Source organism: Spermophilus citellus, assembly GCF_964194105.1.
Source record: "Spermophilus citellus genome assembly, chromosome: 2".
In the NCBI taxonomy this organism is placed as follows: domain Eukaryota; kingdom Metazoa; phylum Chordata; class Mammalia; order Rodentia; family Sciuridae; genus Spermophilus; species Spermophilus citellus.
In genome coordinates, this window is record NC_138183.1 from 166,668,274 (window position 1) to 166,696,224 (window position 27,951).

The following is a 27,951-nucleotide window of genomic DNA, read 5'->3' on the forward strand; positions in this document are numbered from 1 at the left end:
TATAGAAAGAAACTGTTCAGAATGTAATAAGAGAAATGACATGGATAAGAACATTCCTTTATAAAATGTAATTTCAACCTCAAATGTAATTTTAAATTTTCTTCAAAAATATAATTTTAATTTCATAATAACCAAGATTATGCTATATATAATAACCTTTGAAAAGGAATTACTCAATGTCTAAAAATATTTCATAGAAAAAAATACTTAAGGACAACAATATCAAAACCTTTAAAAATACATAAATACTATCCAGTAAAGTAAGAAATAATAAAAATACATAATAAATAATAAAAAATTCAAACTATTATATTATAATCTACCGGGAAATATAGGCAGGGAGATGGAATTCTTTTTCAAAGCTTTTAATACAGTACATTATATATTTGCCACAGGGAACATAGCATTATAACTTATGTAATACTTGACTTCCTAAAAATGATAAAATAATTTAAAATCAAAATCAAATAATGATAAAGATAAAAGCATTGGATATAACCAATTTTGTACCTGCAAATGACTTTGTCTTTTTAATAATTCCTTTTTCTTGCTGCTACTAATGGCAGAATATACACGTAAAAAGGTCATATATCGACTTGGTGTAGCACCATATGCTTTACAGGACTCATGGATTAGTAAAAATGACTTTAGAAAGTCAGGATCAACTAAAAAAAGATAGAAAATATAATTACTTATATGTTTGATTCATTAAAATTACAAAAATAATATTTATTTTGTATTAGATAACTTCACTTTAAAATTATAATTATGCAATATAATCTTTGCACAGGCATTCTAAGATATCTATTCACAGTGCCCATCTTCCTTAAGAATTATCTACTTTAAGTGGTCTTTATCTTCTGCTGTTATAAATTTTCCCTCAACATTTTTATTGCTGCAAGAAAAAGAAATATACATGGTCTTTTAACATAAAAGAATTGGAACTATATAACACATGTAACTGAAAAAGGAGCTAAATACAATTTCTTGAGTAGAATCAAGACACCAAACCAAATATCTATTCACTCCCATTTGATACAGAGGGAAACAAGATTTCAAAAGCCAAAAAGTTGAGAATAAGTTTACATTCGATTCAATATATTCAGAATCAAACACATTACTTCTCTTTCACTGACTTAATTTCCCTCTGTATTCTCTACTGGAGTTAATAAAATCAAATTTCAATGAATTCTGCAAGCCAGAATCCTGTCAGACATCCCTGACTTCTTTAATTCTTCCTTGTATGTTACAATCATTGACAATCAAGTCCAATATAGATAACCACCTAATATCTGCAAATCCATTCTTTTCCCTCCATTCTTACCTCTGCCTTTGTTCAGAATTTTTATTATGTCTCTCTTAGATTATTGCAATGGACTTCTAAAGTTGTCTCATTGCCTTCAGTTTTTTCCTATACCAATCTATTTTCCAATAACTGAAGAAAGGGATGGACGCAGAGATTCCTGTTTCTAAAACAAGACTCTGGTTATATCCCTATTAAAATCTCTCAATATCACCCATAAATTATAATACAAAATTGGCATAATATGGAAGGCTCTTCATTACCTGATCCTGCCAATCTTTTACTCTTCATCTAATGCTCTACTATTTACACATCCTATGTTTCAATCCTTTAGGCTATTCATAGTTCCACAAAAATGCCTATATTACTTCTCTAAACCTTTTCAATATTATTGTAGCCATATTCAAAAGAAAAAAAAATTTTCTGAGTTTAAATTGAGTTCTATGACATTTCTAAATGATAAGCTAGTATCAAAAGTTTAGATTACTAGTCAAGAACTCTAAAAATATAATTGGGACCTTCAGACTACTCAGTCAAAAAAGAATGGGTATGGAACAGAAAAAAATAGCATTTCATAAATAAAAATCAGATAAAATTGGTTTCATAAAAATACTACCTGAATTTTTTTTCTTTTCTTCTTTTCCTTTTTTGTCACTATATTTATCTTCACCATCTGCTTCACTGAATAACATTTCAGGTATCTAAAACACATACAACAATTTTTTAAAACTCAAAAGTCAGGGCTCAGGATGTGGCTCATGATAGAGTGCATGCCTAGATGTGAGAGGCCCTGGGAGCAATCCCCAGCACTCAAATCAGTATGAAAAAGTTTAAGTAGGTCCAAAATCAAAGGTCAAATAACCTTAACACAAAAAGACAGCATCAACTGCATTTTTTTTCTTATAGACAAAGAGAAGTCATTATTTACTAGACATTATAACACGTATCAACCATTAAATGGTTGCAAACTAATGGCACACAGGGAAAAGCTCCAATATATCACTTAAAAATTATTAGACAGTATGAAATAAAAGGTATTAAAATTTGAATTGAATTTTAAAATACCATTTATGATTATAAAAGTAATAAAAATACTTTATTTGGCATCAAAGAAATAAAATGCTGTCATAGCACAACAGGGTACAGAAGATTCTTAGCATTCATAAATAAGAAATAATTCAAGTGAATGAAAATAATTTCATGTTTAATAACTAATAATTTCATAAATGACAATTCTAAAAATTTCTTCTAGCTATGGCTGAGTTTTTTGCCAACATCACAATTAAACAAATGAAGTTTTATAAACAAATACCCTATTATTAAAGAAAATATGATAACCTAGTAAGAATATCACTTTAGACTATACTATATAAACGAAAATAGTTTTGTGGCGAAAAATATAAAGGCTCTGAAATATCAGGAAAAATAGCTTGAATTTCTTTCACAGGTATGGCGGACATTGATAGCAAAAGAAACACAAGTAACCCAGGTAATTAAGAAAAAAAAAACAACTCATTTTTTAAATTTTTTTAAACTGAATAAAACATAATCAAAAGATCCTCTATTTAACACAGAGATTAAAAGGTGCTATCTTTCTTAAGCTAGAGTTATGTTTTTTTTTCAACCATCTTCACTGATTTCTGACTAGTTAAGCCTCTATGAGAATATTTTACTGACTCCTCAATTTTTCTTATACCTTATTAGAATCTATGAGAAAATCCTATTGTTTCTACCACAAAACATATCCAAAATCCCAACTACTTCTTATACCTCCCCACTAGACCCATAGCTCAAGCCACCATTTTCTTTCATCTAGATTACTGTAATAATTGTGTGTAATTGCTTCCTTTCCTTCCTACAATCTACTTTCAACCCAGAAATCAGAGTAATTCTATTAAAACATGACTCAAAACATTTTTGCTCAAAAACTTCTTATAATAAATTTTCAGGAAATCCTAAAAATCCTTATGACTTACAAAACCCTAACCTAACTGGTCTCCTCTTACTTCTCTGTCATCATCTCCCATTACCTTCCTCCTCCATCACTATTCTCCAGGTAAAGACTTCTTGCTGATCCTAAAAATCATCAGGAATACTCTTATCACAGAAAGCTTTCTACAGTTTTCTGTGGCAAGAATGTAAAAAATCCATAAGGGCAGGGATCTTTGTATCCTCCCATCTGCTGTATCTTCAGTGTACAGAACACTACTTCTTTTTTTTTTAATAAATTTCTATTGTTTAAAAAAAAATTATTTTTTTAGGTGTAGATGGACACAACACAATGCCTTTATTTGTATGTGGTGCTGAGGATCAAACCCAGGTCCCACCCGTGGTAGGGAGCGCTCTACCACTGAGCCACAATCCAAGCTCTACATTACTTCTTCTTAATGAATGAATGCCTCTACTCATGTGGTATCCTCAGATTAAAATACCTTTCCTCTTCTTATGTACTTATTGAAATATAGCAAAAATACAATCTTGCCTATAAAACTTTGTGTATTATCTCATATTACAATCTTTGCTGAATCACAACTAGCATTTCTGTCTGTATTCTATTATAATCTACATAATTTCTATTAGAATCTGTATATCTACTATAATAAATAAAGAAATGAATAAATAGTCAAAGAACAATGCTAAAAATTATTATTTATTTAAATGAAGCAAATTAAGAGTCTTCTAGCAAAGAAAGTGCTATGAGTTCACACTTTAAATTCTTCCTCCTCCAAATGTATAGCATAGCATGACACATTTCTTTAAAAAAAAAGGATTATATTTTTAATTGGTAAAATTCTTGCTTTTTTAAAATTCTAGGCTAGCCTACAATAGGCTAAAAAATTAAAGGCATAAAAAATTAAAGTATAATTATCCTTATGGTTCTTAATTGAATATACAATTCTCAGCCTAAAATTATATTCTCAGCTAAACTATAATATAAAAAGAAAAAGAAAACAGAGATATCTTCAAACATAAGAGAAATGTTCAGTGCCATAATTCAGATAATGTTAAAACAAAAACGAAAGACAAGTAGTAAAATCAATAACTTCAAAACAAAATAAGAGTTTTTTTCATTTTCATGTTTAAACGTTAAACTTACTTTCTTCATACTGCTATCTGACCAGCCCTCCATCCACAACACCTGGCATTTCTTATGCAAAGCTGGATTACTTTCACAATTTATTATAAAGTTTAAATTTGCAGAATCCATTATCAACACAATATGCAAATTTTGTTGAATTCCTGAAAGATATATTTAAAAATTATAATTATTGTCAATTACAAGAATAATAATAGAATCAGGAATTCTACATGTGATTTAGTTTCATGAGATTCAAATTTTCTAACATACTATTTTTGGAGCTGTTTTTCTTTCTTTTTCTTTTTTCTTTTCTTTTTCTTCTTTTCTTTTCTTTTTTTTTTTTTTTTTTTTGAGGCGGGGGGGTTCTGGGATTGAATTCAGGGGAACTTGACAAAAAATACAAAATATTTTTGTATTTTATTTAGAGATAGGGTCCCACTGAATTGCTTAGCACTTCTTTTGCTGGTTTTAAACTCATGATCCTCCTACCTCAGCCTCCTGAGCCACTGGGATTACAGGCATGCACCTCACCTGGCTAGGAGCTGTTTTTCTTAAAAAACAAATAGTTATGAAATAATACCATGGTACAAAATTTGGTTAAAAAATACTTTGTGTGTATTTGTGTGTGCATGCTAAGGCAAAAGATGCAGAGGGCTGGGGATGTAGTTCAGTGGCAGAGTGACTGCATAACATGTGAGGCCCTGGGTTCAATCCCCAGCACTGCCAAAATAAGAAAGAAAGGAAGGAAGGAAGGAAAGAAGAAAGGAAGGAAGGAAGAGAGGGAGGTGGGGAGGGAGGGAGGGAGGAAAGGAAGGAGGGAAGGAAAGGAGAAAAAGAGGAAAGGAAAGAAGGGAGGGAAGGAGGAAAGGAAGGAAGGAAGGAAGGGAGGGAGGGAGGGAGGGAGGGATGAAAAGAAAGGAAGGAATAAATATTGATTGATTCAGGAAGATATCCTTGAAGGATAGAGGTATAGTAATGTCTGGATGGTGTGATTATTCCCTCATTATTATTTATTTCAATTTTAGATTTCTGTAGTACACATAAAACTGCTTCTATATTACTAAAAAGATACTAACCCATAACAAGGGAGGGTGGGAAGAGGAAGGATAGAAGTCCATTGGATTATAGAAAGAGGAATGAAAGGGAGGAGAGATAAAAGGAATAGGAAAGACAGTAGAATTAACCAGACATTACTTTCCTATCCTTGTACATGAATATATGACCAGGCTAACTCAATATCATGTACAACCACAAGAACAGAATCCTAATTAGAATAAGTTATACTCCATGTATACACAATATGTCAAAATACACTCTATTATCATGTATATCTAAAAAGAACAAAGAAAAAATTAAAGTTCAACAAATTATAAAGTCTGGCACAATCTAAATATTCAACTACTTTCTAAGATTAGAAATACTAAAATAATAATAATTTCACCACATGAAAACAAAGTAGGAAAATATTCCAAAGAAATATTTTTTCTTTGCTAAAATTTTCATCATTCTCCTTTGCTAAAATTAATCTAAGGTGATTTCATCATGGGCTAGCTTATATATTATTTATATGTTACTTTCTAAAAGTTCCAGAAAAAAAGAAAAAGGTATAAATTAAATGCTATTTATTTCATCTGAAACAGAATTTAAGTTGATTACTCAATTCTATGTCACTTACTATATGTGAAGTAATTGAAGATTGGTCCAAAAAAACCATCCTGTGAAGCTTGATCCTTAAGAGGCAATAGCAAGGGCTCTAATTCTTCAAGAGTATAGAGTCCAGGAACTTCACCTACAGAAACATTTTAAATTTCTTTTTTTCACTTTGGTTGCAATACACTAATTCAAAACACATTTTACATACACAGTACTTTTCAATTTTTGTATTAAATAATCAGTCTTATTGGATCCTTCCGTTCAAAAATATATAAAACCTATCACATCTACATGACTTCATACCCACATCTATAACCTTCATTTGATCGAATTCTAACTCCTAATAAAGACATTCAAGAGAGTTCCTGGGCTGAGGATTGAGTTCAGTGGGAGAGAACTTGCCAAGCATGTGCCATGCCCTGGACTGACCCTCAGCACCACAAACAGAAAGAGAGAGAGAGAAGGCAAGCAAGAGATAGATCTCATAATATACCCATCTATTTGCCTTTTCAGGTTTTTTTCTCCTTCTCACTCATAATATCTTGTTTTCTATTGTGCTTGTAAATACAACAAAATATTTCCCTTTCTATAATGTATAACTAGTCCTATGCCCTTTATCCATCCCTAAATGATTGTTTATGCTTCAAGACTCCACTTCATCAACTGCTATGTACATAAGCCTTTCCTATTCACCCAAATACTAAGTAAAACCCTCTTATCTCTCTCACATACTATCCAAACACCACTGTTTAGCATTTATCACATCATTCGAAAATGAATTACTTTCCTCACCACCTTAATTACTCTAATTCTCAAAGGACAAATATTTTAAAACATTCCATATTAAATCCTAGGGAATTCTTAGTGTATATCAGGAACATAAATATTTGTTACTAAATGAATTAAAGAACTTAGACTAAATATCAAGGGACCTATTCCATGGCCTTCTACTAGGCAATAGAATGATGAAAGGCAAATCAAAGTTGACTAACACTATAAGCAGGCCCAGACCATTCTTAATAAATATATGTTAAGCCAATAACTCAAAAGAAACTAAGATTAAGTGAAAATTCCTCTCTATACATCCAAAACCTTACAATCATGTAGGGCCCATAACAATCCAATTTCTACATTTCTTTGGATTCAACTAAAAGGCACCAGACCCACCCTTACCCAAAAAACACATATACTCACACACATGCACACATAAGTCTGTTTTATATGACATTCTTTAAATTTCAGTTAAGGTAGAATATTTTTTTGGTGGGGGGGCAATACCAGGGATTGAACTCAGAGGCACTCGACTATTGACCCACATCCCCAGCTATATTTTATTTAGAGACAGGGTCTCACTGAGTTGCATAGCACCTCACATGATGAGGCTGGCTTTGAACTCTGGATCCTCCTCCACTGCCTCCAGAGCCACTGGGATTACAGGCAGGCGTGCACCACTACAGTGAGGCAGCCACATCAAAACAAAACAAAAAAACAAAAAACCCACACAGCCTGGTGACAGAATACTTTGATGTGTTAAATTTAGCATACTATACACTTTAGGGAACAAAAAATTGAAATAGAAGAAAAGAGAGATGGATTTATTGAATACTTTCTCCGAAAGGAAACTACCAAAATTTAATTTGTTGTTTTTGCAGTTACATCTTTTTTGTTTTTAAATTTTTTAGTTATTGACAGACTTTTGTTTTATTTCATTTATTGATATGCAGTGCTGAGAATTGAAACCAGTGCCTCACATATGCAAAGCAAGTGCTCTACCACTGAGCCACAACCCCAGACCCTTGCAGTTATATCTTGATAATAAACATCAACTTATCAGCCAGGTGAGATGATGCATGCCTGTAATGATACCAGCAGCTCAGGAGGCTGAGGCAAGAGGATCACAAATTTAAAGTCAGCCTGAGAAACTTAGCAAGGGCCTGAGCAACTCAGCAGTGCCCTGTCTCAAATTTAAAAATAAACAGGGCTTGGGGCTGGGGATGTGGCTCCAGCGGTAGCACGCTAGCCTGGCATGTGTGCGACCCGGGTTCAATCCTCAGCACCACATACAAAGATGTTGTGTCCACCGAAAACTAAAAAATAAATATTAAAAAAAATTCTCTCTCTCTCTCTCTCTCTCTCTCTCTCTCTCTCTCTCTCTCTCTCTCTCAAAAAAAAAAATTAAATTAAAAAAAATAAACAGGGCTTGGGATGTGACTCAGTAGTTAAGTGTCCCTGGGTTCAATTCCCCCCAAACAAAAAATTAATAATTAGAACAATTTATCTTAAAACAGTAATAATTGGGATAATGCTTATCTGGATATTTATTCCTTCTCCTCTTTACTCTCTCTCTCTCTATCACACACACACATACACATACACAAACTGTGTATCTGGGCTATCAATTTATATCAGCAAAATGAACTGAACAAGGTCTCCACCTAGTGATGTTAAACAATATGCAGGAACGTGGGGTTTTTTGTTGTTTTGATGTGGCTGCCTCACTGCAATATGCTGATTTTAAATCCTTTGGGTATAGACCAAGGAGTTGTTCTTAACTATTTCCTTTGCTGTGAAGAAGCTTTTTAGTTTGAATCCACCCCATTTATTATTCTTGATTTTACTTCTTGTGCTTAAGGAGTCTTATTGAGAAAGTTGGTTCTGAAGTCAACATGATGAGAAGGTGGGCTAACATTTTCTTCTAGTAGGTACAGGGTCCAATGTCCACATCCTTGATCCATTTTGAGTTCAGTTTTATGCAAGGTGAAATAAAAAAGTTAAATTTCATTATGCTACATGTGGACTTTCAGTTTTCCCAGCACCGTTTGTTGAAAAGGTTATCTTTTCTCTACTGTATATTTATGGTGCCTTTGTCTAGTATGAGATAACTGGGTTTCTGTAGGGTTTTCTCTGTCTTCTATTCCATTATCTTAATATCTGTTTTGGTACCAATACCATACTGTTGGAATGTGTTCCTTAAAAATCCAAAGACAAGCCTGGTACGGAGGCCCACTCTTATAATCTCAGTGACTCTGGATGCATGAAACAATGGCAGAAGGGCTACTCAAAAATCAGGTTGTAGAGCATCAACTAGAAGGCCTTAATGAACAAATGCTATCCCTCCCAGAGGTTTTTTGTTTTTTGTATTTTGGTTTATTTATGGTTTTAGTATGGTAGCAAAGAATTAGGTTTTCTTTATTTATTTATTTTCTTCTTTTTTTTCCCCTAGGTGATTCTACTATACAATTAAGGATATAAAATATTGAGGAATAAAATGGATCTACAACTTTGTATTATATCTCCAGAGAAAATTATTTAAATCAAGAATACAAAATGGAAAATATGATTTTCAAGCAAAAATCTTTAAAAATACAGTAAATATTCCTACAACTTATAAAATTCTGTAAATATAGAAATTCTATTTAGTTCTACATTTCTTGGAAGTATTTACTTAATAGAGTACCCTTAAATAATATTTCTCTATTATATAAATGCATAGTGTAAATGCATACTCCCCTTTTTCTTAAAAATAATTTTAAGGGCTGGGGATGTGGCTCAAGCGGTAGTGCGCTTGCCTGGCATGCGTGCGGCCCGGGTTCGATCCTCAGCACCACATACCAACAAAGATGTTGTGTCCGCCGAGAACTAAAAAATAAATATTAAAAATTCTCTCTCTCTCTCTCTCACTCTCTCTCCTCTCTCACTCTCTCTTAAAAAATAATAATTTTAATTTCCTCTTTAAAAATGTGAGATTACTTACAAGTAGTATGTAGTAGCTGATATATTTTAATCAACTAAAGAAACAACGTGCATTGTTTCAGATTAGTGAATACTGATAGAGTCCAGACACATATGAAATGTAGACACTAACACAGAATTCTGTGGTATTTCATATATCTGGAATAACTCTATATTTATATGTATATACTAAGGTCACACCATAATTATTCAACCATTCCACTACCGATGAAAGTTCTATCAAATTTTTTGTAATTACAAATTATAATACATATTTCTTTACATACTAGTCGTTCTATTTCTATGGGTTAAATCCCTACTGATAACAGAATGCTGTATCAAAGGTATGACCATTTTTAAATAAGGACTAGTAGATAACTTTCCTAAAGGTTAAGACAAATAATGCCCCACTGAAAGAACAAGGGGGGGGCAATTTTTCTGTAATTCATTAATATTCAATATTAATAAAAACTTTTATATAATTCATAAGTTATTGGTTTTATAAAAGTGGCATTTCTCCATTCTGTTGCCACAAACACACTTAATCCTATATAAAGTTCTCTGAAACACAAGTAAATTTTATATAAGACAATTGTACTTGAATAATTTTTACATTACTATTTATTTTCTTTGAATAGAAACTATTCACTTACCTGAAGACAAAAGGCTATTGATCATCTCCAAAAATGTAGGATGTACAAACTGATAATCCTCAAGAAGTAAAACTACCTGCTGTGCTTCAATTCCTGCAAGATTCAGCACCTGCCCCCCCCCCAAAAAAAAATTTACTACTCTTTATGTATTTTTGACACAGTTAAAAAGTATCATTCTATGTAAAGTTGTCACTATTATGTATTTATATTTGCATACTCAAAATTAAATCAAACTTTAGCCATATAGCTTGAATAGTAAAATGTACCCACAAATAAATATGAGCTGAAAGAAAACTTAATTATTTTAGAACTGGAATATTAAACCAAAAACTAAGATTATCTTATATGTACCCACATATTTCCTCTATAAATCTCATCATTTTGGTTGTTATTCATATCCATCTAACATCCCATAATCTGAAGTACCTAGAACCTATAAATCTCAAAAAAGTCTCTTAAAATCTGCATAAATAAGAATGTAATTTTTCTAATATTTATGGAAAAAATCATCAAAATTAAAAATAAATACTATGTTATATATTAGAGTCATAAAGATGTTAGAAATCATTTAGAAAAATAACTAATATGAATAAAAATCCAATAAAGCAAAGGATCATGAGCAACTTACATGTTTGAGATCATTTGTGAACTGCTTCAATTCATATCCTCTGGAAATCTTTGGAGAAAATAGCACTGCTCCATGCATATGACTGACTAAAGAAGTAATAGTCCTACGACCCACACCACTGCGTCCTGCTAGTAGAAGTGAACCTCCAGGGAAACTCAGTACTCTATCTATTCTAGACATGTACTCCAGGACTTCTTGGAAAAGTAAAATATCTAAATTCTGGTTATCGCGTCCATAATGAATAAGACCCTTTCAAAAAAACAAAAAGAATATTTTCTAATTAATAAAATACTAATTACACAACAAAAATATTACTTATCTAGACATTCAAGAAGAAGAATAAAGTAGTTACACACCAATATTTTACCTATCTGGTAATACATCTTTTCAGGCACTAAGAAAAACCTCATAAGGTGTCAAAGAAGTTCAAGGGTTCACAAGAATCACCCTTAGGCATTAATACATTAGTAAAAAGTATGTGAGATAGTTGGTTAATTAAAAAAATCTCAAAATTTATCAGTTGTAATAAATCAATGAACATGGACTATGAAACAGTCTCAGAACTCTAGAAACCTCGTGCTTAGAAATGCTTTTATGAACGCTTGTTCTTTTGTGCTACTTGGGAATGACTCAAAAGCCCGTGTAAGTACCATGTCCTGCTACAGATTAAGCAAAAGAATGTAAAAAAAAAAAAAAAAAGACAATTAGAGTATGTTCACAATATACTTAACAACTTTTAATATTCCCAAATATTGCAATATCAATTCCAGGCATATCAATCAGTCCACCAAACAAACCATGACAAAAAACTTTTCCTGACATCAAATCCATACTAACTCTAAATATGTAACACTGTTTCTTCTTTATTATAACTAAACAGAAACATAGCAAGCAAGACATATAGAGAGAGAAAGAAAAAAACCCTGTACACAGTGTTACTCCAAGTTTCAATGGACCAGGAGCATAACTATCATCTGTGAGCCTGATAAAAATTCTATTCTCTGGGTCTCACCTACTATGTTTGACTCTCTCAAGATGGAACCCAGGAATCTGCAATTTTTTTACACCTTCAGGTGATTCTGATACTCAACAAAGTTTAACAATCACTGATGTATGATGATTTCTCAATTAATGTTAAGCTTCATTAATATTTCTAATAAATACCTTCTTGCAAATATATCTTAGCAATTTTACAAGGATCTATATAAAGCACATCTGCTTCTAGTTAAATTCAAAAAGAACAGAACAGTTTTGTCTATGATTTAATATTCCCATGATCTCCAAACGTTTCCCATAAATAACAGTAATCATAACAAATCTTAATTCGAATTAATGATTCATATTATACCTTTTTAATAACATCCTTGAGATCTGAAGAGTTTAGTTTTCCAAGTGGTTTTCCATGTGGAGGTAATGGTTGTCTTAGGGCTGCCGTTGATCCTAAATTATGTTGGGCTCCCCATGTAACATAGAAACTATCTGTAGAAATAAAAGATATGTTGCTTTATATGCATTATTAGTAATGGAAGAATCAGTAAATATATTGGTTATTAAATTATTTTTCGTTTAGTTCAAATAAGATTATCCCCAGAAATAAATTTAAATTATATTAAATATACAAAGATAATTACTTGGAATATCATTAAAATCAGTTAAGATACTTCAAATTTAACATCAAACACTGAGAACTGGCTGACGGTACATTTGTTCTATATTCTTCCTCTCCTCCTTCCCCGCAAATGAACTGGCTTTCTTCTAACTTATCCCTTGTCTATTCTCAGTTTGTCCCATTTTCCTCCTTCTTCAGAATCATCACATAAAAATTGTAAATTAAGCAGAGAGTGGTAGGGCACACCTGCAATCCCTGTGGCTTGGGAGGCTAAAGTAAAGGGATCTCAAGTTCAAAGCTAGCCTCAGGAATTTATCAGGGCTATAACTTAGCCAGACACTGTCTGGCTTACCAAGACCCTGTCTCAAAAATAAAAAAATAAAAAATGTTTGGGGATATGGCCTGGCGGATAAGCACCCCTGTGTTCAATCCCTGGTTCAAAAACATCATAATATAAAAAAAATATGGGCTGGGGTTGTGGTTCAGTGGTAGAGTGCTTGCCTAGCACATGTGAGCCCCTGGGTTCAATCCTCAACACACATAAAAATAAATAATAAAATAAAGGAATTGTGTCCAACTACAACTAAAAAAATTAATAAATTTTTTTAAAATAATCTCAAAAATCCCTTTGAGAAAGAACATTGATTCATTACTATTTTAAAGGGTCCCTACTGATAAAATTTTTTTAAATAAGCAAATTTTAATTAGAAAACAAAAATCCCCAAACTTCCCTTAAATTTATCTAGAACATTATGCATGTTACCATGTAAAGAAAAGCTACTCACCATTCTACTGAAACCTTTCCTCCCCAACTGCTTTGGGGGATGATTCCATCATGTACCCTCCTTGCCACATGCCCAACTCTACCATATCCTAAAGTAATACCATCATACCTTCTCTACACCCAAGCTACTTCATGTTCTTCTCCTTGCCTTCACCATCACATTTCTCACATATTTTTCTAACTGAAAAGATCACCATACTAACTAGTTTATTTGGGAACAACAACAGAGCTCTAATCTCCAAATCCAAAACTTAGCAGTCATTATCCCAACATGAACTTCCCCAATATCCTTGAGGCCTTGCCTCCTTGTAACTACATGACCCTATGCATCAAGCCACAAACCACTACTGATTTTCAGGCTTTTGCTTATCCCTAATATTTATTTTGCCCCAAGATCCAAATTCAGCCTTCTATTCTTTCAATTCTAAAGAGTTCTGTATAATTATTTACCTTTTTTCAGTGGATCGAGCTGTCAACTATTTACATACCCAAAAAGTCACTCATTACTTATTTCAAGGCAAACTTCCAAAGCTCTAGTTTAGTCTCATGTTTGCAATTATTAGTAGACCTAAAATTCACAAATTCATTCACTTAACATTTAACTACTGAGCACCAGTTGAAACATTGTACTCCCTGCTTGACACAACTAGTGAATAAGACAGACATGATTTCTATCATCATATTTGATAAACTCTGTATCTATTTGCAAAAGATTCAATTAAAACTTGTAAATATTTAAAATGTACAATGAATGTTTTTCAGCAACAAAATTATTTATATAACTACATTACCTTCACATCTCATTTTTGCTCACAGGAGCTACTATAATATAGCCTCCTAACCTTCATCCCTGCTGCAAGTCTCTTCCCCTCAAGGATATTCTCACAGCTACAAGAGTAACACATACATAATAAAAACTGATTATAACATGCCACTGTAATATCAATTTCCCACTCCTTTAAAAAAAAAAAAAGAAGAAGGAGGAGGAGGAAGGAAGAAAGAAAGAAACTCCAAACTCTTCATAAAGGCCCTCTACAATTTAGCTCCCACTGACTCCTTAAATCTGCTATCTCCCTCCACATTCTACAATAGTCCTCTGAAGCCTTGGTTTCTTTGCATTTTTTCTCCTCTCCTGGATTGTCCTTCTCCTCTTTCTCACTCATCATATTCATCCTCTAAAATCCAGTTTCACAAAACAGTTTCTCAAGAATCAAAGAGACACAACAAAATAATACTGGGTCACTTCAACACACCACTCTCACCAACCAATAGATCTTCAAACCAAAAACTAAATAAAGAAACTATAAACTAAAAAATAATTAATAATTTAGACTTAACAAATACATATAGAACATTTTATCCATCAATGACTGAATACACACACTTTCTTCTCAGCAGCACATGGATCATTTTCTAAATAGACCATATCTTAGGCCACAAAAAAGCAACTCTTAGCAAATACAAAAAAAAAAAAAAAAACACAGAGATACCTTGCATTTTATTAGATAATAGAATAAAATTAGATATTACTAATACAATTAAAAACAGAAGCTACTCTAACACCTGGAGACTACAAAATACACAGTATTGAATGATCAAAGGATAGTGACGAAATCAGGGATGAAATAAAAAATACTTAGAGGTAAATAAGAACAGTGACACAATGTATAAAAATCTCTGGGATACTAGAAGGCAGTTCTAAAAGGAAAGTTCATTGTATTGAGCTCATTCATTAAAAGAATAGAAAAATCACCAAATAACCTAACTTTATACCTCAGAGCCCTAGAAAAAAGAAGAACAAATCAACACTAAAACCAGAAGACAGGACATAACTAAAATGAGAGACAATATTAATGAAATTGAAACAAAAAATTTCAAAAAAATCAATGAAACAAGAAGTTGGGTTTTTGAAAAAATAAAACAAAATTAATAAATACTTAGCCAAGCTAAGGAGGAAAAAGAGAATATTCAAATTACTAAAATTCATGATGAAAAAGGAAATATCACAAAACAGATACCACTGACATACAGAAAATAATCAGAAGCTACTTTGAAAATCTATACATAAAATAGAAAATCATGAAGACATTGACAAATTTCCACAGACATATGACTTAAGCAAATTAAATTAAGTGGACATAGAAAATTTAAACATATCAATTTCAAGTAATCAAACTGAAGATACCATCAGAAGCCTACCAAAAAAGAAAAGTCCAGGACCAGACGGATTCTCAGCCAGGTTCTACCAGACCTTTGAAGAAGAATTTACACCAATACTCAAATTATTCCATGAAACAGAAAAGGAGGAAGCCCTTCCAAACTCATTCTATGAAACTAGTATCATCCTGATACCAAAACCAGACAAACACACAGCAAGGAAAGAAAACTTCAGACCAATATCCCTGATAAACACTAATGCAAAAATTCTCAATAAAACACTGGCAAATTGCATACAAAAAAATATTTAAAAGATAATTCACCATTATCAAGGAAGGTTCATTCCAGGAATGCAAGGTTGGTTAAACATATGGAAATCAATAAACGTAATTCACCACATCAGTAGAAAAATTGAAAGCATCCCCTCTAAAAACTACAAGACAAGGATTCCCTCTTTAACCACTCCTATTCAACATAGTCCTTGAAACTCTACCCAGAGCAATTAGACAGACACAAGAAATATAACTAGGAAAAGAAGAGCTCAAACTATTCGTATTAGCTAATAACATAATTCTATATTTACAAGACCCAAAAAAACTCACCACAACTCATAAGGGAATTCAGAACTCTAGAACTCATAAACATAATCAGCAAAGCAGCAGGATATAAAATCAACACCCATAAATCAATTGCATTCCTATACATCAAGATGTATCAGCTGAAAGAGAAATTGGGAAAACTATTCCATTCACAAAAGCCTCAAAAAAATAAAATAAAATAGCTGGGAATCAATCTAACAAAACAAAAGAGGCAAAAGACCTCTACAATGAAAACTAAAGAACACAAAAGAAAGAAACTGAAAAGAACTCAAAAAGTGGAAAGATATCCCATGTTCTTAGACAGGCAGCATTAACAATATCATGTCATTCCTCATAGAAATATAAAACAGTCATGAAATTCATTTGGAAAAATAAGAGATGCAGAATAGCCAAACCAATATTTAGCAAGAAAAGGAAAGCAGGTGGCATCACAAGATGAAACCACAATTATAATATAGAGCAACAGTAACAAAAACAACATGGTATTGGCACCAAAACAGACATGAAGATCAATGGATCAGAATAGAAAACACAGAGACATACCCACAAAAATACAGTTATCTCATACTAGACAAAGGCACCATAAATATACACTGGAGAAAAGATAACCTTTTCAACAATGGTGCTGGGAAAACTGGAAGTCCACGTGTAACATAATGAAATTTAACTTTTATCTTTCACCTTGCACAAAACTCAACTCAAAATGGATCAAAGATATGGGCAATGGACTCTGTACCTACTAGAAGAAAATGTTAGCCCACCTTCTCATCATGTTGACTTCAGAACCAACTTTCTCAATAAGACTCCTGAAGCACAAGAAGTAAAATCAAGAATAATAAATGGGATGGATTCAAACTAAAAAGCTTCTTCACAGCAAAGGAAACAGTCAAGAACATGAAGAGAGAGCCTACAGAATAGGAGAAAATATTTACCACCTGCACTTTAGATAGAGCATTAATCTTCAGGATATACAAAGAACTCAAAAAACTTAACACCAAAAAAATCCCCAAATATCCCAATCAACAAATGAGCAAAGGAACTGAACAAGCACTCCACAGAGGAAGAAATAAAATGGTTAACAAATATATGAAAAAATGTTCAACATCTCTAGCAATTAGAGAAATGTAAATTAAAACTAACAGTTATATTCCATCTCACTCCAGTCAGAATGGCAATTATCAAGAATACAAGTAACAATAAATGTTGGCAAGGATGTGAGGGAAAAGATACACTCATACATTGCTGGTGAGACTGCAAATTGGTGCAACCACTATGGAAAGCAGTATGGAGATTCCTTATAAAACTTGGAATGGAACCACCATTTGATCCAGTTATTCAACTCCTTGGTCTATACCCAAAGGATTTAAAATCAGCATCCTATAGTGATGTAGCCACATCAATGTTTACAGCAGTTCAATTCACAATAGCTAAGCTACAGAACAAACCTAGGTGTCCTTAAAGAGATAAATGGATAAAGAAATTGTAGTACATATAAAAAATGGAATATTACCCAGTCATTAAGAAGAATGACTTTATGACATTTGGCCCAAAAAAATGAATGGATCTGGGACTGTTATGCTAAGCCAAATAATCCATTCACCCCCCCCCAAAGAAAAAAGAAAAAAAAAAACAAAGGTAGAAAATTCTCTCCGATATGTGGATGCTAACACACAACAAGGCGGTAAGGGGAAGAAAAGAAGTCCACTGGATTAGACAAAAGGGAATGAAGGGAAAGGAGAAGTAAGGAGAATAGAAAGGGCAGTAAAATAATCAGGCATAACTTTCCTATCCTTATATTTGAATACATAATCAAAGAAATTCTACATCATGTACAGCCACAAAAGGATCCTACTTAGTATAAGTTATATATTGTCTCTCATTTTAGTTATGTCCTGTCTTCTGGTTTTAGTGTTGATTTGTTCTTCTTTTTTTAGGGTTTTGAGGTATAAAGTTAGGTTATTTGGTGATTTGGGGGGGAGGGAGTACTAGGGATTGAACTTAGGACACTTGATCCCTGAGCTACATCCCCAGTCTCACTGGGCTTTTGCTGAGGCTGGTTTGATCCTCCAGCCTCAGCATCCTGAGCCGCTGGGATTACAGGTGTACAACACCATGCCCAGCTCAAATTGCTAATTCTTGACAAAGTTGCTAAAGCAATTCAAGTAGAAAGCCTTTTCAGTAAATGATGCTAGAGGAAATGGACATCTATACCAAAAAAAAAAAAAAATTAACCTAAGTCTCATTCCTTAAATATATAAATTAACTCAAAATGGATCACTGATTCCAATTTAAAATATAAAAACTTTTATGAAAAAACACAGAAGACAGTCTTTAAGATCTAGGACTAGACAAAGAAATCTTAAACTTGATATCAAAAGATCATTAAAAAGAAAAATTGATAGGTTAGACTTAACAAAATTAAAAACTTTTTATCTGTGAAAGATCCTTTTAAGAGGATGCAGGGACAAGTTACAGAGTAGGGGAATATATTTACAAATAAAAGACTAGTATCTATATATAAGTATTCTCAAAACTCAACAGTAAAATAGTAATAATAATAATCCAATTAGACAATAGGAAAAAATGAATAGTTCATCAAACAGGAAAGACAGAGGGTAAATAAGCACATGAGAAGATGTTAAACTTTACTAGCCACTCACAAATATAAATTAAGCACACAGTTACCAGAGTGGCTGAAATAAAAAATAGTGACAACATCAAATGCTAGTAAGAATATAGAGCAACTAGACCATTCATACATTGCTGATAGGAACATAAAATGATACTGCTGCTCTAGAAAACAGCTTGGTAGTTTCCTAAAAAATGAAGTATTTACCATATACAACCTGGGAATTGCTTTCCTGAGCTTTTATCACAGAAAAACCAAAATATAAGTTTACATAAAAACCTGTACATACATCCTTACAGAAATTTTACTTGTAATACACAAAAACTGAAAACACCCAGATGTCCTTCAATAGATGAAGAGTAAAGAAATAGTGGAACATCCATAGAATAGAATATCAATCCATCCATAAAAAGGAAATAACCTGTTGAAATATACAACTTGCATATATCTCCAGAGAATTTTGTGGAGAGAAAATAACATTTTTTAACTGACAAAACTGAAAAACAGATTAATGGTTTCCAAGGAATAAAAGAGAAGTAAGCTATAAAAGGGAACCACAGTAAATGCTTGTGGTTATAATGTAAATGTATCTGGATTTGGGGAGGGTTGTTTTTCATTATTGTTATTGTTGTTGTTTGTTTGTTTTTCTCTTTTAAATCTGGGGATGAACCCAGGGGCTCATACATGGTAGGCAAGCACTCTACCATTGAACTACAACACCAGTCCTATTTTTTTTTTAAATAGGGTTTTAATGTCTTTTACAGGCTTGAACTTGTGATACTCCTGCAAAATTTTCTGTCTTAACTGCATTGATGTCAATATCCTAATTGTGATGTTTCAATTTATCCAGAAATTACCACTGAGGAAACTCAAGTAAAATTTACATGTGCTATTCCTGTATTAATACTTACAACTGAGTGTGAATCTACAATTACCTCAATTTTCTTTTAACTTAAAACATTCCAATGCAAATTTCTCAAGAAAGAATTCACTTGGCTCTTCTACAAATCTGAAATGTTGGCTCCATCCCAAACATATTCACAAACATAATATTACATAAGCCATGCTCTATAGTAATGACCACTTTACCTATTTCCACAGATCTTCATAACATCTAAACATACTAGCAATAGTTACCACCATACGCAGATTTTCATATCTGTTTCTGCTACTAGATTATAAGTTTCTTGAGGATAAGATACATCTAGTTTATTTTTATGTCCAAAATTAAATTTTTCTTAATGAACTAATATTTCACTATGTAAAAATCCTGTGTGCCTAGATCTAAGATGTCAAATCTGTATTTAAAAAAATTTTTTTTAAACTTTCATTGAAGAGAAAAGCAAAAATTTTAAAAACAGCAATACATAATTTATTGAGTCTTACATAAGGGACTATGAAAAATATCAAATATTAGAGAATCCAGACACTAGTAAAGTATCAGTACTATCTAATGATCAAAGAACACGCCACTTTCTTTGCAAGAAAGACATCCTACAGACTAAAGGTTCAAATTGCAAAAGATTGCACCATTTAAGAAACAGTCTTTCCATAAAAGTTTATAGGCTGTAATGACATAAATTCTTACTCAAATTTGAACTAAATCTGAACTGCTATCAGGCTTCTCTCAACACTTTATCTTGCCTTAGGTTCTCTTGAACTCATTTCCTAATTCCAAATCTTGGGCAATACCTAGAAAATTCCTTATATCAACTTTAATTTTCTGCCTACCTTTAAAAAATAATATTTCTAGATTTCTAATTATGACCCTAGGAACAATATCACATCTAGGAATATACAATGTATTATGTGAAATGTTTTTGAAGCCTAGCTTTATATTCTGAAAAAGTGAATCCATTTTGTTGTTTGAAAGCAATTTTACTAGGAAATATTTCCTTACTGTGGTCTTTTCTCAAAGGCCTTCTCACCATGATAATTTTCTATTAATCTCATAGCAGATTTCAAAATGCAAATTGGTTACTAAGTGGTAATAATTCCAAATAGCTGCTTTGAACAAATGATGTTATACTTCGTTTATCATGACAATGGAAAAAGCTGGTAACAAGAATATATAGGTAGTACTGTGCTAATGGCATTATGGGTAGTGGCAAGAAAAATAATGGCCATTACTATTAATTAAAAAGCCATTGTATACCTGGGATTCTGTGAATATTTAAATATTATATGCCGTTTCTATTGACTGAGAAAAGAAATGTTTTTTATTCTGCACATACTACTAAAAATAGATTCTGATTTTAACATATTATAATTTATATCAATACCACCTGAATTTCCATCATTATTAAAGAAGCTATCTTTAAAAAACAAAAATTAAAAGCCATCATAATAAAATGTGGCTTTTTTCAATGATTTGTAAGTTTCATACACATATAGCTATATTGAAAAAACTCTAATAGTGAAAATGTTTCAGAAAAAAACATTTTTGTATCACAAATGTAAGATAGTATTGCATGAACCCCTTCTCCCTAAGAACAATTACTGTCATTATATTTTATCTAGATCATGTTACAGACATGTAGCAAAAAATAACAAAGCAGTTCCCCTTATGGAAAAATTAGAATTATCCAAAGCTTTATTTGTTTAGGCATGTGAAATCATGCTACAGGTAGAAAAATAATTTTAAAGTTTTCATAGCAATTATATATATACAAAACTCTATTATATTACCTGCCATATTCTCTAATATATCCGAGCCCCAATCTCCTTGAAACACTGATGTTAAAATATTATCAAACAAATGAAGCTCCTTTGCACCAACAATTTTGTCACGAAATAAGCGCCGTGCTTCATATGCTACAATTTCTAATACATAATCTATTGGATGGTTGGAGGATCCTAAAAAAAGGCAAAATTTTCTTTAATTGCAATAAAACTAAATTATTTCAAAATGTCTGTTTAATAAAATATTAAAAAGAGTGAGAAACTACATACCATAATTTTGGCATCAGATACATTTTAAAAAAAAAAGAAAAAGAGTTAAAATTTATTTTATTAGTAAAACTATATGTTTTGTGATTTAAATATACATTTAAAACACTATTATCTCTAGTTGTTCAATAAAAATGTCATGATTTCAAAAAGCACATTAAACATAGCTCTAAATCAAATTTTAATAGTGACAGCAATAAATCACTTGAAAGAAGAAATATGATCACTTTTATAAAAATATTTTAAAGTAACCATGATATTTAAATTGAATATTACTACAATTCTAATTTTAAAATACAATTAATTATCATAGTACTATTACATCTATTTCTACCATAACTATATCATAAAAGCATGCACACAAATACACATATACACATACATGAGCAAAACTTACCTCCCTCTAAATCATATCTAAATAAGCCAAGAACCCACTGGGTAAGAATGCAAGGAGTAAAGAAATAGTGGCTATAATCATCAACTGTAAATTTAGCCCGCACCTGAAAAAATATATATATATTGTAAACAATTTGTCGACTTTCTTGAACATAATCATGCTATAATTTTCAGTCACCTTAGACCTTAGAGAATGACAATATCTACCTGTGGGTAGAAACTTACTTAACAGAATTGATTTTATTAGTTATCATATGTAGTCTACAGTATATAAACATTTTAAAACATTATTCTACTAGGGTTTCATAGGTTTCAACATACTGTTAATGGTTGTCTGTGGCAAAAAGAAAAAAGAAAAAGAAAAAAGCATAAACAGCCCTGCTAAGGAAGTTCAGGACTTCATAACCTAAACTTCATAAAATTATGGTTGCAGTTCCAAGAGGCTCAAAGATCTAAGCAAGATCCATTTTCTAATGGGGGAAACCACAGAGCCATTTTATGTTCAAAAAGTCATTGAATCAATCCCAGCACCCTTCCTCAAAAGAGCCTGTCCCTTCTATTCTAGGGAAGAATCATTACTCTTAATCTGATCTTGATCACTCACCATCTTAATTAATTTTTTTTTTTTACAAAGTAACTTCTTGCTTTCCAATGTTACTTTCCCCACTTGTACTCCAATACTATAAAAAGCATCTTCCACATTTTTCCTAACTTGCACATTCTGTCCTTTACCGAGAAAGAACTTCTTTTATCTCCAACCACTTTGTAAATTTCTATTCATTTTTGAAATCTCAGATCAAAATTAACCTACTCCTTAACAACCACCATATATAACAGTTTTATACTCTATAAAACTCAATCCCTCATTAGACTATGAACTTCCATAGTGAGGAGAACTGGTCATCTTTGTATCCCTAAGACTACCACTGGCAGTAAAAAGTACTCAAACGTCTTCTGCATTCTCCATGCCTATTCTTAAGTAATCTTCTCCACTTTATAAAGGAATATACTTTAGACATTTCCTCACAGATAGAAGGAAAGAAATGAACTCAAATGCTACTGTCAGGTTTGAAGCATGGTTGATGGAAACTGAGAGAAGTCAGGAGAAAGGCCAGAGTTTGGAAAGAAAGTGAACACCATTCTAAACATGCTAAATTGGAGCTGAAATCAAAGTAACCATCTAACACTAATTCATTCAACCAACAAATATGTTTTAACCATCTAACACTAATTCATTCAACTAACAAATATGTACTGAATTCCTTTCAGAAACTACACCAGAAATACAATAGAATATACAAGGTACACATTTCACTTATCCTCAAAATGTTCAATCTCTAATAGAAAAGATAAATAAAAAACAGGAAGATAAAGCTAGACATGAAGATGAAAATTAAAGGTATATCTCTGGGAACAATAGCAATACATATGAAAATTACAATATAATTGCATATATACCTGTTCATAAACTTGTACCATAGAGCCTGCTAAGAGATAAATTTTTGATGAAGAACCCCAAATAGAATGATTCTTCAAATTTTTATGTAGAACTGCTTCCAAATATGCTCCGTAAATTGTTTGTAATTGCTCTCTCTCTGGGTAACTAAAAAAAAGAGCATATGAGAAAAAAATGAAATAAATAAATAGTCTAAATTACTATTGTTTTTAATTTTTTTTAGTTGTAGATGGACACAATATCTTTATTTATTTACTTTTATGTGGTGCTGAGAATCTAACCCAGTGCCTCACATGTACAAGGCAAAGGCTCTACCACTGAGCCACAACCACAGTCCCTCTAAATTACTATTTTAATGTTAAGTTACAGTAGCAATTGGGAGGGGGTTTCCACAAATTTTTATTGGCACTTTATAATTATATATGATAGTGGAATCTATTATTTTACATATATTAGACAACATAATTTGGTCAATTTTGTTTCCCAGTTCCTCCCTACCACTCCACCCAGGGTCCCATCCTCTTTTCTAATGGTGTTCCTTCTATTTTCATAAGACCCTCCCCCATCTCTTTCTTTTTCTTTTTTCTCTCCAGCTTCCACATATAAGAGAAAACATACAACCACAGACTTTCTGAGTTTTGCTTATTTCACTTAAACTAATGCCTCAAGTTTCATCCATTTTCCTGCAAATGACATAATTTTGTTCTTCTTTATAACTAAGTAAAATTCCATTGTGTATGCATACCATTGATGGACACCTAGGCTATTTCTATGATTTGGTTACGGTAATTGTGCTGCTATAAACATGGGTATGCATATATCACTATTATACACTGATTTTAATTCTTTAGGATAAATATCAAGAGTGGTATATTTGGGTCATGTGGAGATTCCATTTCTAGTATCTTGAGGATTTTCACAGTGGCTCTACTAATTTATAATCCTACTAACAGCATAAGAGTGTTCCTTTTTTCCCACATCCTCTCCAGCATTTATTTTATTCTTAATGACTATCATTTTAACTGGAATGAGATGGAATCTCAGTGTAGCTTTGATTTGCATTTCTGCAATTGCTAAAGATGTTGAACATTTTTCATATATTTGTTGGCCCTTTGTATTTCTTATTTTGAGAAATGTCTGTTTAGTTCATTTGCCCATTAACTGACTGGATAATTTATAGTGGTTTTCAACTTGAAATGTTCTAAGTCCCAGATAGCCAAAGGCTAAGGCTAGGCTCATGGTTCCTGTTTTCACTTGAATCAAATTAAATCCCTAAGTATATATTGTCAAAAAATGTAAGTCCTAGTTGGGGATTCCAATGAAATTATTTAAAGACAGATTGCTGGAAAAACCACTGATCTTTAGAAAGCAGCAAAAGGAAAATCAGACTTATAAAAAATATTTTGAAATAAGTCATATCTATATATAAGGCAGAATCCATCTCAGAACTATAAAAATAGAAACAACACATAAATAAAGAATTAATCTCTTTCTCCAAAACAAAATTAATTTCCATACAGCTTAATTGGTAGAGTAAAATTTCAGAAAGAGGAACATTAGTAGATGAAGTGCAATTAGTTTGAAAGCATAAAGACAGAGTTTGGTATAGCAAGACTGTAATAAAATAGGAGACAGTGCCATAATTGGAAAAATTCAGGATATACTGTAACAAATACAGATATGGTGTTCCTTCTATGGTGTTCCTTCTATATGGTTTTCTTCTACAGATATGGATTGCAGAAATGGATAGATTATTAGTGCTGAAGACATCAACCATTAACATAACCTAATTCTCTGATTTAAATCTCTTTATTTCAAAAAATCTTCAAAAATTGAATAGTGCTTTTTGTTTTGTGAAACACATAAAACATTTAAATCTAAAATCTACCATCTTTACATATTCAAAAGAAATAAAATCAGTATGTTAAAGAGACATTTGTACTCTCACATGTATTACATCACTATTCACAAGGGCCAAACAATGGAAGCAACCTAAGTGCCCATCAACAAATGAATAGATAAAGAAAATGTGGTATATAAATGCAATGAAATACTATTCAGCTATAAAATGAATGAAATCCCTCATTTGCAACAGCATGGGTAGAACTGGTTATGTTAAGCAAATTAAGTAAGGCACAAAATGACAGATACTGTAATATCTTTCATATATGGAATCTAAAAATATTGATCTCATAGAATTTGAGAGTTGAATGGTGGTTTTCAGAGGCTGAGTATAATAGTACAGAAGTAGTAGAATAGGGAGAGAGGGAGGAAGGGGAAAAGATTGATCAATGAGTACTAAATTAGAGCTAGATGGGTGTAAAAAGTTCTGGTGAGCTTCTGCATAGTAAGGTGACGATGGATAACAACAATGCATTATATATTTCAGAAAGCTAGAAGAAAGGATTTTCTAATGTTTTCTCCATATCATTTTTTATGATATGGAAGTATATATGTTTAACCTAATTTAAACATTATATAATGTATACATATATCAAAACCTACATGGTAACCCAGTAATACGTACTATATTTATATTGCATATTGTTAAAACATTTTGAATTAAAAAATTAAAATCTACCACTTTAATTCCTGATACTGATACTTTAAAACACAGACTATACAAAACAGTCCTCATTTCCTTAGATATTTCTAAAACATAAAATGATTTGATTAAAGCCTTCATCATCCTAAATTATTAGTTTGGGAAGGCTAGGAAAAAAATATCAGAGTTTAAGTTTGACCATTTTACCTTCTACATTTTGAAACAGTATCATCAGTAGAAACCTTTAAATAAGATGCAATTATATATAATGTCTCTTCAAATTAAAAAAAAAAAAACACTAAGATACATACTCTACAGCACAAAGACGAACAATAGAAGTAAATCTGGTAGTAAGCTTGTGTCTTCCCAGTCTTCCTCCAGCTGACATAGAAGCTACAATTTGAATATTTTCTAAACCAACCCATTCCAAATTTTCATCATAAAATCCTTGATACGTCAAAACCTATTTGAAAATAAATGCATTTTAAAATGTTTATAACTTTAGATTTTCTAATCAGAATATTTTGTCTGAATTTCAATGATTTCCAAATGTAATTATCATCCTCTAATACCTCAAGAATTTAAGATTGAAATATATTTAAAATTCTATAACACTGAAAAATAATACAGTACAATCTGAATTTAATGTTAGCTGAATTATCTTCATTTTAAAACCATTTTTCTTGCCAGTAAACATAAAAATCCAGATGATATTATAAATCTATTAGCAACTATACAAAACAAAATATCAGGAATGGGGGAAAATATTTTGGCTTTTTCCTATATTTTATCATATTCTGCAGTTACATGGTAAAGCTAAATAAGCATAGTGAGCTCTACGAATTTGGCATTTCTAATGAGATTTGAATAACATAAACAAAAAAATCCTGCACACTGTATAAGAACGTGTGATTCTGAATTCTGAGGCAAAAAGGGAGACTAATGGGTTAAAGCTGACAGAAAGAGGTATGGATCAAGAAAGTATAACTGCTGTCAGATAAATGCATACATACAAAAATAAAGCAAAAAATTCTCCAACTTCAATACCATCCCCAGCTTCTGCTCTCCTCCTTGTTTTTTTTTTTTTTTTTAAATAAAAAAGGACAGGAGACAAATGTGGAATAAAGGTTGTTACTTCCCCTGTCATATATTATTTCAATGTAATACAAACTTCTAAAGGAAGGAAAATGAAAGAAACCAACCTAGAACAAGTTCACTCCATGAATTCAATTTCCATGACACACACTAAATAAAACTGGCCCTAAAGAATAAAAGCAGATTTTCTATCTATAAGAAAAATTATTGGAATTAAACTGTTTCCAATTATACCAAATTATACCACGTAACAAGACTTACCTGCTGTAAGAAAGCTACCAATGTACTGGTCCCCCATTTATCAAGCTTAGGAAGGTTGATATCTTTTAAGTACAAAACAAGTCTTTCACAGTCCTTTGGTCTATATACTCGACCAGTATTAGTACTGATTACCATACAAGTCTGGCTCAATTTCTGCAGGAGATGCCGAGAAGTAGTTTGTGCACTACAGTGAATTGTAGCAATCTGAGTGGACCGGAGTTGAGAAAAGGCATACCTGAGCAGCATCCTGCAAAAGATATATGACATTTGACTTTGAAAATATGACCAACATATATTTTCTATTTCAATATAGGACTTTTATTTTACAAGTATTTTAATTTCTAAATTTTTTTTTCTGATTTCCATTTTTTTATTGATTATTTAAAACATTACATAGCTCATGATATATCATCTTTCATACAT

General features: G+C 31.8%; 1 protein-coding gene across 2 annotated transcripts in view; it reads right to left on the reverse strand.

Moving 5' to 3' along the window:
- Positions 1-27,951, reverse strand: part of DYNC2H1 (dynein cytoplasmic 2 heavy chain 1) — a 387,437-nt gene that overhangs the window by 284,914 nt on the left and 74,572 nt on the right. For both annotated transcript variants that reach the window (XM_081279719.1, XM_081279718.1), the window contains exons 43-54: positions 27,529-27,775; positions 26,484-26,635; positions 23,630-23,774; positions 22,173-22,275; positions 21,515-21,682; positions 12,397-12,527; positions 11,049-11,297; positions 10,421-10,529; positions 6,058-6,171; positions 4,401-4,543; positions 1,920-2,004; positions 511-665 (exon numbers count right to left, since the gene is read on the reverse strand). In XM_081279719.1, coding sequence (XP_081135845.1) covers positions 511-665; positions 1,920-2,004; positions 4,401-4,543; positions 6,058-6,171; positions 10,421-10,529; positions 11,049-11,297; positions 12,397-12,527; positions 21,515-21,682; positions 22,173-22,275; positions 23,630-23,774; positions 26,484-26,635; positions 27,529-27,775 — 1,801 coding nt within the window. The remainder of the gene's footprint in view (positions 1-510; positions 666-1,919; positions 2,005-4,400; positions 4,544-6,057; positions 6,172-10,420; positions 10,530-11,048; positions 11,298-12,396; positions 12,528-21,514; positions 21,683-22,172; positions 22,276-23,629; positions 23,775-26,483; positions 26,636-27,528; positions 27,776-27,951) is intronic.